General features: G+C 31.2%; 1 protein-coding gene across 1 annotated transcript; it reads left to right on the top strand.

Annotated features, from left to right (window-relative positions):
* Window positions 1-4,557: 4,557 nt before the first annotated feature.
* LOC132712873 (zinc finger protein 729-like) lies at window positions 4,558-11,284 on the top strand. The gene is made up of 3 exons (XM_060695312.1): window positions 4,558-4,813; window positions 7,838-7,932; window positions 9,495-11,284. The coding sequence occupies exon 3, from the start codon at window positions 9,561-9,563 to the stop codon at window positions 10,800-10,802; it is 1,242 nt and encodes a 413-aa protein (XP_060551295.1). The 5' UTR covers window positions 4,558-4,813; window positions 7,838-7,932; window positions 9,495-9,560; the 3' UTR covers window positions 10,803-11,284.
* The last annotated feature ends 764 nt before the right edge of the window (window positions 11,285-12,048 follow it).

Raw genomic sequence — 12,048 nt, 5'->3', positions numbered from 1 at the left:
TTTGCTAATAGTAGTGATGAATTACAAAAAGGTTTAAATTGCCTGGCTGATTATTGTGATAGGTGGAAACTTACAGTAAATACAGTTAAAACGAAAATTATGATATTTAAAAGAGGCGGTAGATTGCCAGATAACTTAGTTTTTTATTATAAAGATAATACTATTGATATTGTTAATAATTTCACTTATTTAGGTTTAGTATTCACAACGGGTGGTTCGTTCACAGAAGCACAGAACACCATTGCTGGACAAGCAATGAAAGCAACTTTTAAAATGGATAAGTATTTGTGTAAATTTGTTAACATTTCACTTACCCATAGATTAGAACTATTTGATAAACTTATAATGCCTATTTTGAATTATGGTAGCGAGGTTTGGGGGTTTATTCAAGGTAATAGTGTAGAACGAGTACATATGCAATTTTGTAAACGGATTCTTGGTGTCAAAAAAGTTACTCAAAACGATTTTGTATATGGTGAACTAGGTAGAATATCATTAAAATCAGTACGTTATTACAATATTGTAAAATTTTGGTTAAAGATATTGCATACAAATGAAAATAAATATGTGAAGAAAGTTTATACATTACTGAAAAACGATTTTGAAAATTTTCCCAACAAAACAAACTGGTGTTCACTTGTAAAACATCTTCTGTGTGATTTAGGTTTTTATGATGCTTGGTTAATGCAAAGTGTGGGAAACTCTGATTACTTTTTATGTATTGTAAAACAAAGATTAACAGATCAATTCGTACAGAATTGGTCGTGTAGATTAGATAACTCGAGTAGAGCTCTGTTTTATAAACAAATATCCGACTTTAAATTTCAACCATACCTTAATTTTATTCATGTGAAAAGATTCTGTAGTAGTGTAACTAAATTAAGAGTATCATCTCATAGGCTTCATATTGAGACTGGTAGATGGACTAAACCCCATAGTACACCATTTAATGAAAGAACTTGTTTTTGTTGTAACGTCCTAGAGGACGAATTTCATTTTGTACTGGAATGTAAATTATATAGTGATATAAGAAAACGTTTAATACCTACTTACTATTGGAAAAGACCAAATATGTTAAAACTCATAGACTTATTAAATACGGAAAACATTTGTGTAGCACGTAAGTTTGGTAAATATGTGCATAGCGCTTTTGAAATTAGAAAAGAGAAGTTGTATACAAATCGTAATCAATCTTCGTGATGTCAATAAATGTAACGTTTATAGTATATTTATTTTGTATGTATATATGTGTATGTATGTATATGTATGTGTATATGTATATGATTCCATATATACATGATAGCAAATTTTAAAGTTTTCAAAAAATTACTCCACGACTCTTCTTTAGAATAATAATTTAGTGTCACGATGTAATTCATACGACTATACTTTACAGAGTTATATTGTTGTATTCTTTTTAACTCAGCATTAGTTTTCGAGCATTTAAAGAATATCTCTCTTCAAGCTGTATGTTGATCTTGTGTTTCGTTTTCGATAAGATCAGGATACTTACAGTATGCAAATTCCTATCTAAAATATTTAAGACTCATAATTTATGTTGGTCTTGTGTTTCGTTTTGACAAGATCAGGATATGACTAGTATGTAAGGACTCATATATCTAACATACATAGTTATTTTGTGACAAGAAAGAGCAGGGGTAGTTTATAGAATACAACACATACATAATTTTGTAAACATTTAGATATTATTAGAAATAGATTATTAATATACTAAGATATTTCAACATGCAAATGAATGTAAACCTTCTCCGTTGTTGTTTAAAACTTGTTTGAAATTTATTTTTGTACACTGTCTTGCCATATATATATATTGTATTGTGTATCCACACGGGCCATGTGGCCTTATGGAATTTGAAAAATAAACTTATCAAACTTATCAATTGAAATGTACGTTACTTGTTGTTGATGTTAATGTACGTGAGAAATCATTGTTTTGTAGACCTTTATAGTTCATACACAATGCACATTTGAGTGTGCAGATGCTTGAGAAAAGATTAAAAATGTTCAATATCATCACAACTGTTCAACTTAAACAACCACATATTGTACTAGTCCCAACTTTTGTAGATAGAAAAAAATGCCTGAATAAAATTCATATGCAACTGATGAAAATACAGTTATATTTAATTTGTTTTCGTTTCTTATCATCCTATTCTTACTTGGTATTACAAGAAAAACATATTCATGAAGTATTTTTTAAGAATTTAGGAGATACTCGTCATTGAAATTACTAATACTAGTTTTGAAATGTACGTTACCAACAGTAACGTACATTTCATGGTCCTTTTTAGCAGAAATATACTTTCCACTACTACCTTTAGTTTACATTGCGAAAAAAAAACATGCTATCACATTTCAAAATCCAGCAGAATGTTTTCAGTAGATATATGTTTATATACATAAAATGTTTTCTAATATATATTGTGATATCGTATATCAAACATGAATTTACCTTAAATTATATCCATAGTGACACAATGCAATATTTATATATAGGCTTTGATGTTACAAAACTCTTCTCTTTATATAAATTTTCTTACCTAAGGTATCATATTTTAAGTGAAGTGAATATTTTTTAAATTGCGGTAACGTTCGTTTCGGTAACGTACATTTCTGACCACTTTTCAATGCAGATCTGGACATCGTCTTGGGCAATTATAACAATTTCTCAACACATAACTTCTTATTGAGGGAAGCTTTAACTGCTTGACACAAGTCTACCTCTTTACATTTTCATCAGTTCCTGTAGCATCAGTAACGTACGTTTCACGGCAAAAATTACGTTTTAATTTTCTCAGAAAATCATCTATCAATTACGGCATCTTTATATACCACTTTTATAATACATTATTTTGGCCAATATGGCCAATTATCTGCCAGTAAACTTCAAACTTTGAAAGATCTTATTTTTGAAAGATCTTATTTTTGAAAAAAATATTTTCTTGGCTGTTTAAAAACGCACAATCCAAAAGGCATGTATCAGTGGAAAGGAAAAAACAACAAATTTGTTTACATTTTTATCATAGTTTTCAGTATGTTCCACTGTTGAATTCACGCTAAGGCATTGTGAGATACAAAAAACACTAAACAATTGTTTTATAAAAGACCAATTGAAACATGAAAATATTTAAAGCTCATTTTTCTTATAGAGACAGTCACGTACGTTTCATTTTTTACTATTGTGCGATAAATATTTTTTCAAATCATGATAGTTGACTACTTTTTTTGTTTTGATTTAATTAAAACAGAACATGTTTGATGGAACAGATGCTTTAAATAAAATATATAGCACATAATATGACGAATATGCTGCGTGGAAAGCGTTTTTATCTATTCTGTAAATGATATTGAGAATGCGTGCTAACCTTTCACGCCGAATTAATGAGGCTATGTCAACAGTTGCCGCGTACACAAAACATATGATGGGAAGACGTCAAACAATATGACAAAACAGCCAAACATCTGGATGATTTCAGATAAAATACGTACGTTATTTCAACCGGGTATCTTATTTACGTCCAACATTACGGTAACCACAACGTTAATTGTAATATTTCGGAAATATACATACATGCATCCCAAGTGCAAAAAGGGCGTATGGGTGTATATACTGAATCATTTTCAGAAACAATTCCATGTTCCTCGAAACGAGGCTCTTATTTCATGAAATAGCACAGTATAATTATAAGTTCTTGATTTCTATATAAGGAACGGGGAGTCTTTTTTACGTTTGAAATTATGATAGAAAACAATTAGAATCTATGTCTGTAAGCGCTCAAATACACTCACACAACTGGTGTTCGAAAGGCTTGCACAAGAAAATGGTGTTTTATTTTATGAACAATAGATCTACTAGTGCATTTTATATAGAAAAAGAACGAATCACCCGCCCAAACAAACGACCATGCCACTCGGAAATCTCAAGACCAAAATATGTACGCTTTTGCAATTATTGCATATTTTCTGAAAGTAGTGTATCTCAGATGAATTTTAAAAATCGGTAATTTTTCTGTGACAGTGACCATTGTTGCATAAGCATTTGCAGACGTTCCTTGCCAAAACTGTCCACATGAAAAGTCAGTATGACCCCGAGATCCAGATCTTAATATAAATCCGTGGAGGAGGTGACAAATCAAACATTGAAATGTATTGTTTTCCGATTCAGTAAGAAACACTCATAAATTCTTATCAGGAACAGAAGATAACTTTCTGTCCCAGGTTCTGATCGTAAATCTTTCAGTATAATTGACGAATAGTTGCTTGGATTGTAAGTGCCAATTGCAATATGTGAAATACTTTATTCACAATATTTTACTTTTAAATATATTTCCAAAATTTTTATGAAAATTAACATGAATCTGGAGGTGTGCTGCTTTAAAATTTCTTGCATAAGATTTCACTCGCTTGGAGTGTAATATTACTCGTGTATTCCGACTTTTTTCGCCAGGTAATAATACCTGTCAAGGACTTGATCTATATCTATATGCATCGCAATGTTTTCATATGACAGCACACAGGAGACATGGCTGTCAGAAACTAAGATTTATGCGCATAAGTTGATGATATCATAAACTGCTCATGTACGAAATGTTTGAGAACTGGTTGGGTGTGAGAATATAATGGATGTTTCAACATATTTTTTTCAATTAATTTTTAGAATGAGTAGAATTATGAGAGCGAATCAAAGGATTAAGATACAGTTACTTCCCTTTATTTACCAGAAAGAAGACACCATTTGTATAATTCAACCTAAGCGCAATTACGCATGTGAACGGCAACAGCCTTCTTCGAGGTAAGAAAATTTACGCAAAATATACTCTTTTATGCATTTAATTACTTTTATGCATTAAATCTCTTTTTTGTTGGTTACAGGACGTTGGTCAATCATTTGTTGTCTAATTATGGGCATACCACAGGAACTTGAAATTCTATCAAATAACCAATATTAATGATAATATCCAAATATACCCCCTATATACTATAAATGTATATTAATACTGTATAGGGGGTATATTTTGGATAGTATCATTAATATTGATAGAATTTCAAGTTCCTGTGGGCATACACACTGATAGGGCTAGCTCAGTAATCACAGGAACCTGAAATTCTATCCAAAACCAAAAAAAAATAACGATTTAATAAAAAATCCCATACATATACTATAAAAAAACTTTTTTTATAGTATATGTATGGGATTTTTTTTTAATCGTTATTTTTTTTTGTTTTGGATAGAATTTCAGGTTCCTGTGCAATAATAAATAAATGCAATGATGAAGACAGTAACTTGCACTTCTTAATTTATTACATTTCACAAAACAAACTAAGCTATACATTTTACTGTTTATTACGCGTGATGTTTGGCCATTTATATAGATTTCTAATTCATGACAAGATATCACCTTTAAAGACGTTTTCGGGAGTTTTCATATAGACAAATAGGCAAAATTAAATCAATAGAATTTCTTTAAACTTGGCATGTTGTTAGAATATGATAACAGAAACATTTTAAGCGAAAAAAAAAATTGGGGTCACTGTTCTTGCTTTTGAGTTATCTGCCCTTGAATTTGACTTTTTTGTTAAATTCAAGGGCAGATAATTTACAGTGAAGGGAATAAATACATTTTTTACTAATTTTCAAGAAGCTTGCCTTCATTTTAGTTTATATGCAAAATTTCAAGAACAAATTTAGAGTGGGTAGTTTTTATTCCCACTTAGTTTTTATTCCCACTTCTTCTTTTAACCTGTGCATTTTTTCATAAAAAAATGGCCAATTAATTAAGAATTTAAAGTACCTTTATTTTCATTGAAAAAAACCCAAACGAAAACGATGTAAGGAATTGCATATTATTACTTATTGTTCTCAACAATTAAAAGAAAAACATAATCCGGAAGTAAAAACAATAATTCATTTAAGTATGTATAAGTTATCTGCCCTTGAAATGACCTCAAATACGTAGAAAAGTCTGATTCAGGGGCAGATAACTCAAGAACAAGAACGGTGACACCAATTTTTTTTTATTGTAACCCTATAATCCATCATAAACTCTCTAACCCTTATTACCCTAACCTATATCATATTTGCAGTACATATTTAACATATTCTTGGATGTTTGGATATTGTTTTAGAAGAATAAAAATATACATAAAATAAAAGTTCACTTAAGTGTTACAAGTTACATCCTGAATTACAGCATACAGGATCTTTAAAGTTTCAAAATGCCAAAGAGTAAATGGCTCAAGCTAATTAAAGTTGGTGGCTTTATTGATGTTGTTTGAGTAACACTTGCACAGATATAGAATTATTTCCAGTCAATTCATCTGTTCGGGTTTCCGTTGCTTATTTACTTTGATACAACATTCATATCAATCCTACAAAACAAACAAACAACAACACAAGCATACACAAAAAAAATGAATTTGAAGAAACAAATTATGAATCACACTTACTGATTTGAAAACATATTTCATATTTTGTAATTTCTTCCTAATTGTTTTGGTCTAAATTAAGCCCTGGGGTTCCGAGTTGCTCAAAATATTGGTTGCTAAACAGAAAATAAAATGGGTGACACTTTGGTAATATTAAAGGTCAGGTAAACTATGTCACTTTTGTTTTATTAATGGTGACCTTTAAGTTATTGAAAATGGAAACTATATCCCTTTTTTTTTTATAAAAACTTGCACCAAATTTGATAGTACATGACTTGTATTAGACAATTTTTTTCACAGAAAATTAATCTGAAACTTGTAATAATATTTATCTAAAATCTTTTCAAGTTTTCCTGTTGTTATTGTTTAATATTTAATGGTTATTTCCCAATCAACCTTAGGTACATAATGGTGATTTCCCAATCAACACTGACTGTGCAGGCAAATTTAAGAAAGGAATATTAATCAAAATGATTTAATTACAATAGTAATGTTGATAAGATAGCAGGCCCTGACATTTCCTGCTATCTTTGTGTAAGTGTAACAATCATTTTATCTCTTTTTGTAATCATAATTAAGTACTAATTAAAAAGTTTCATATCCTCTCACTGGCCTCAGGATAAAAAAATGGCAGGACCAACCTGTATATAAGAAAATACAAAACATTTCAGAGCAGTCATATTTCAGCTTTGACTGCAGGAATGAACTATTCTTTAAATTTATAAATTGGAATACATGTAGTTTTCAATTTTTCATTTTCCTTATTAAACAGGTATTTGTCTTTTTACATTTACAATTTATTTTTGTTTAACCTTTTATTTCTCAGCATATTTTTGTTTAACCTTTTATTTCTCAGCATATTTTTTTATCCTTTTATTTCTTTCGATTTCTATTTTTTAAATAAAAACACATGTAAGTATTTTTAATCCTCTGATAAGTCTAGCATGTGATGATGCAAGTGATTACTAGTATTTCTAATCCTGCTGAATGTATGCTAATTCTTTAAAAAGCAAATAAGGATTATTTTTATGATTTTAAGAATTATTACCATTTCATTTTATTTGTAATTATGCATTTCAATTTTGGAATGCATATCTTTGTTTTGCATTAAAGGCCCATTATGCCTCAGAAATGCTATCATTTTTATTTATTTCTCAAAAACATTTTACTTTTGGTACCTTGTTACTAGGGGTGTAACAATACAGCAAAAACCGTATTGCAATATATTGCCATTTTGCCGAAGCATATTGCAATATTTTGCAATACGTATTGTCGTGTAAATCAGGAGTAAATGACTCCCAAACTTCCATTAATGGAAGCCCTGCCCCCAGCCTATCCCCAAAACTCTCTAGTATAATATAATAATATGTTGTATTTTGTCTATTTTAAGATAAAGAGCACAGAAACACCCAGTCAGATGATATAATGACACCAGGAACAAAAAGATGAACATCTACACCTGACACACAAGAATGAACAAATGAAGTGACGATTCATTAACTTTATTCTACTTTCCCTAAGGCATCTTGTGATAATTACAAGTCTCACACGAACAAATTTTTAGGTAAAACTTACTCTCAATTGTTGCAAAAAAAAAAAAAAAAACAACAGAAAAGTATTTTTACATAGTAAAAAAGAAACAATTTCATTAAAGGGACTCCATTGAGTTTTATCTTACTTAGTTAGAAAAGAAACACTCTCATTAAAGGGACTCAACTGAGGTTCATTTTACCTAGGAAAAAGAAACACTATCATTATAGGGACCCCACTGAGTTTAATTTACTTAGTAAAAAGAAACTCTTTCATTAAAGAGACTCCAATGAGGTTTACCTTACTTAATAAATAGAAACACTTTCATTAAAGGGACTCCACTGAGGTATTTTTTACTAAGTAAAAAGAAACACTTTCATTAAAGGGACTCCACTGAGGATTATCGTACTTAGTAAAAAGAAATTTTATATAAAAGGGACAAAGGGACTCCACTGAGTTTTTTGACATGAAGGGACTCAGGGCTTTTTTTCCTTCTATAACAGAGGCCGATATCAGGCCCCTTCACAATTCAAAATTGCACTTTTTTTCACAAAGTGGCAGAAAAAAATTCACAATTTCAAAAGAAATTTCACAAAATATTTGGACTTTGTCTTTGAAATACATTGATTACCTTCAGGTAAAACATGATTTACGCCAATCTCAAGAACACAGTTATAGTTTTAATCAAGTTAAATGGTTTTAGCACAATGTTAAGTGGGTTAAAGTACTAACTTGAAGCAGATTTTCTGGTTTCATAATGTCGCTAAATGCCAAATACTATGTAATTTTTTTCACAATTTTATGACAAATCGCGCTTTTTTTCACAAAATGAAAGGTCCAGGCCCCTTCACAATTTTGACAAAAAATGCCCTGGGACAGAAAATATTTTTTCAACACTTTTGTATTACTGTATGAGGGTCTGAGCCAATAACTTGTGTGCAAAATTTTAGATCATTGTTTACTCAGCTTGCATGGTATAATCAATTTTATTGCACAAATTGACCCAAAAATGAAAAGCATTGCAATGCTTCTTACTCAAATTGGACGAAAAAATGCATAAAAATCGATTATAAATTTAGTGCTGAGTATATTCACTTATTTATTCACTTATTACATGTATCTATTGCATAGTTTTCTGTTTTAAGTGCACCAATTGATTTTAAAAAAAATTACAAATTTTATTATTTTGGCTATATGACCTCAGTGGAGATCTTAGTTAACATGTAGATTTACCAAACCAGTTTTAAACTGAAAAAGTGGTGGGGCTCAAGATCTTTTTGTAATGAAGAAAGCACTGTCTATTATAGAGGTAGAAATAAGTCTACAGATGTTTCTTAAATCAAAATTTCACCATTTCCATGTTTAAATGTTAAATTATGCTTAAGTGGGTGCTTAGTTGGCCTGGGTGGCAATTGACAGTACCGTCCTTGAACAGGCTCAATCAAACAAAGCCTGTTGCATTTTTAATTTTGTTGTTTTGGATTTCGTAACGGATTCTTTTTTTTCTTTATTTTCAGTTTTGAAGTGTTAGAGATACCTGTTTAACCATAGTGCCCATTGGTGGCATAGTAGAGGGCTCAAAAATGGATGGCCTAGAAGAAAGTTCTAAAATGGATGGCCCAGAAGAAGGTGTGAAAATGGATTGTCTAGAAAAGAATGTAAAACTTCTTGGCACAGAAAAGAGAGAGAAGAGGATTTTTTTTTGTGAAACATGTGGAAAAGGTTTTGAATATAAAAGTCAACTTACGTGTCACGTTCCAACTCACTTAGATAAAAGTTCTCGCCCATATAAATGTGAATTCTGCCCCTGTTCTTATGTTACACCAGGGAGATTAAAAGCTCATAGGATCACGCATACAGGAGTTATCCCACTTGATTGTGTCTACTGTAAAAAAACATACACCGATAAAGCAGAATTCATACAGCATATGAAACTGCATAATCATGAAAAGAAATATTTTTGTACTCTTTGTGACAAAAGGTTTAATAACAGTTATCATCTAACAAGACATTATAAGAGTCATTATGGTTCCAGAGATCATACTTGTGATATTTGTGGAACAAGTTTTATATTCAAGGACTATTTACAAAAACATATAAACATGGTTCACCATAAAGCTGATAGAAAAGTTTGTAAGTTATGTAATAAAACATTTTCCTGCAATCATTCCTTGAACCTCCACATGCTGCGTCATAGTTCAGGGAAAGAATACTTGTGTGATCTGTGCGGGAAAATTTTTATGACTTACCAGGAGATGCACGTGCATGTATTGAGGCACGTGTCTGTGGAAGTTTTCCCTTGCAAAGTATGTGATAAGTCATTTTTAGGACGTCATTATTTAAAGAGACATCTTAAAATTCATTCAGCAAGAGTGCAAGAATTTCAGTGCGATGTTTGTGGTAAAGCATTTATGTCACATGATCAACTTAAAAGGCATATAGAACTGCATTCTGGTAAAGAGGACGCAAAATGTAAAGTCTGTGGTAAATGTTTCAAGAAACAATATTTAAGCAGGCATATGAAAATCCATTTTGAGGGGCGACACAAGTGTGATGTTTGTGGAAAAGTGTTTCGTAACTATGCAGATTTAACGAGGCACATGACTATACATACTGGAGAGAAACCCCACGTTTGTGAATATTGTAACAGGGGATTCAGTTGCTATACGAACTTGTTGAGGCACAAGAAATATAAACATAGTCAGGTAAAAGATTATATATGCAATGTTTGTGATAGAAAATTTAAAACAAAGGTAGACCTTCATAAGCATGAACAGACGAAGCTGCATAAACGAACAATAATCTTGCTTGGTAAAAATACATAGACTAAGCTTAATGGAAGAACTGTCATTGATTAAGTGTAAAGCATATCAATGATATACTGTAAAATTCCTAATAAACGCCACCTCCCCTAATAAGTGCTGAAATCCAAAATTTCATTCAAATCATTCAGAATCAATTTTATTCTATAGTATGAACTTTAAAATCTTAACACTTTTTAATGTTTTCACCATCACTTGCTAACACTAAATGTATTTACAATGATTTTGGATTTAGGAAAAACTGTGTTGTTATAAAAGCCCCCCTTTTGGAAAATGTTTAGCCCCCGGGGGCGTTTAATAGGAATTTTACGGTATTGATGATAATTTTATACCAGGCTGGATTTGAAAGAACAATCTTTTCATGCCAGGGCTTTTTTCCTTCTATAACAGGTGCCGATATAAGTCCCCTTCACAATTCAAAATTGCACTTTTTTTCACAAAGCGGCAGAAAAAAATTCACAATTTCAAAAGAGATTCACAAAATATTGGGACTTTTTCTTCGAAATACATTGTTTACCTTCCGGTAAAACTTGATATACGCCAATTGCAATAACACAGAAATAGTTTTAAATGGTATTTGCACATGTTGACCGGGTTAATGTACCTACTTAAAGCAGATCTTACACAGGTCAGAAATTATAATCAACCGTTTCCGGTTTCAAAATGTCGCAAAATGCCAAGTAATATGTCTTTTTTCACAATTTTATGACCTATCGTGCTTTTTTCACAAAATGAACAATCATAATTTTGACAAAAATGCCCTGCATGCTGTAGACTTAGGATTTTAGCTCAGCTGGCACAAAGTGACAGTGAGCTTTTCAGAATCACTCACTGTCTGTTGTACAGCATACAAGTCCATTGTACATATAAAATTATGTGTATTTTCAATTATTTTCCTTACTCAGACTTTTCACTTGGCAAATGCAGATGAAACTTGTCAAGAACTTTTCTTGCATGAAGCTCTGTTCAGTTTGATTAAAATAATTAAAATTTCATATAAGGCTCTGATTTAAAGTTTCCTCTGTTGGAAATCCGCAAGGCCTACAACTTTATTAGATCATTTTTAGGTGAACCTTTGTATAGGAAAACATTTAAATATCCTTTATCTTACGGTCAGATCTGGGGTGTTTGTGGCTGAGTGGTTAAGGTTGTTGACTTCAAACCACTTGCCCCTCACCGCTGTGGGTTCGAATCCCGTTCATTCGTGTGAGGAAGCTTAGTAAAATCCAGCTAGCTTATGGGACGTCGG

This window comes from Ruditapes philippinarum, unplaced genomic scaffold (assembly GCF_026571515.1).
Source record: "Ruditapes philippinarum isolate M1 unplaced genomic scaffold, ASM2657151v2 ctg8932_1_1_1_1, whole genome shotgun sequence".
In the NCBI taxonomy this organism is placed as follows: domain Eukaryota; kingdom Metazoa; phylum Mollusca; class Bivalvia; order Venerida; family Veneridae; genus Ruditapes; species Ruditapes philippinarum.
This window is presented reverse-complemented; position numbering and strand designations above follow the sequence as displayed.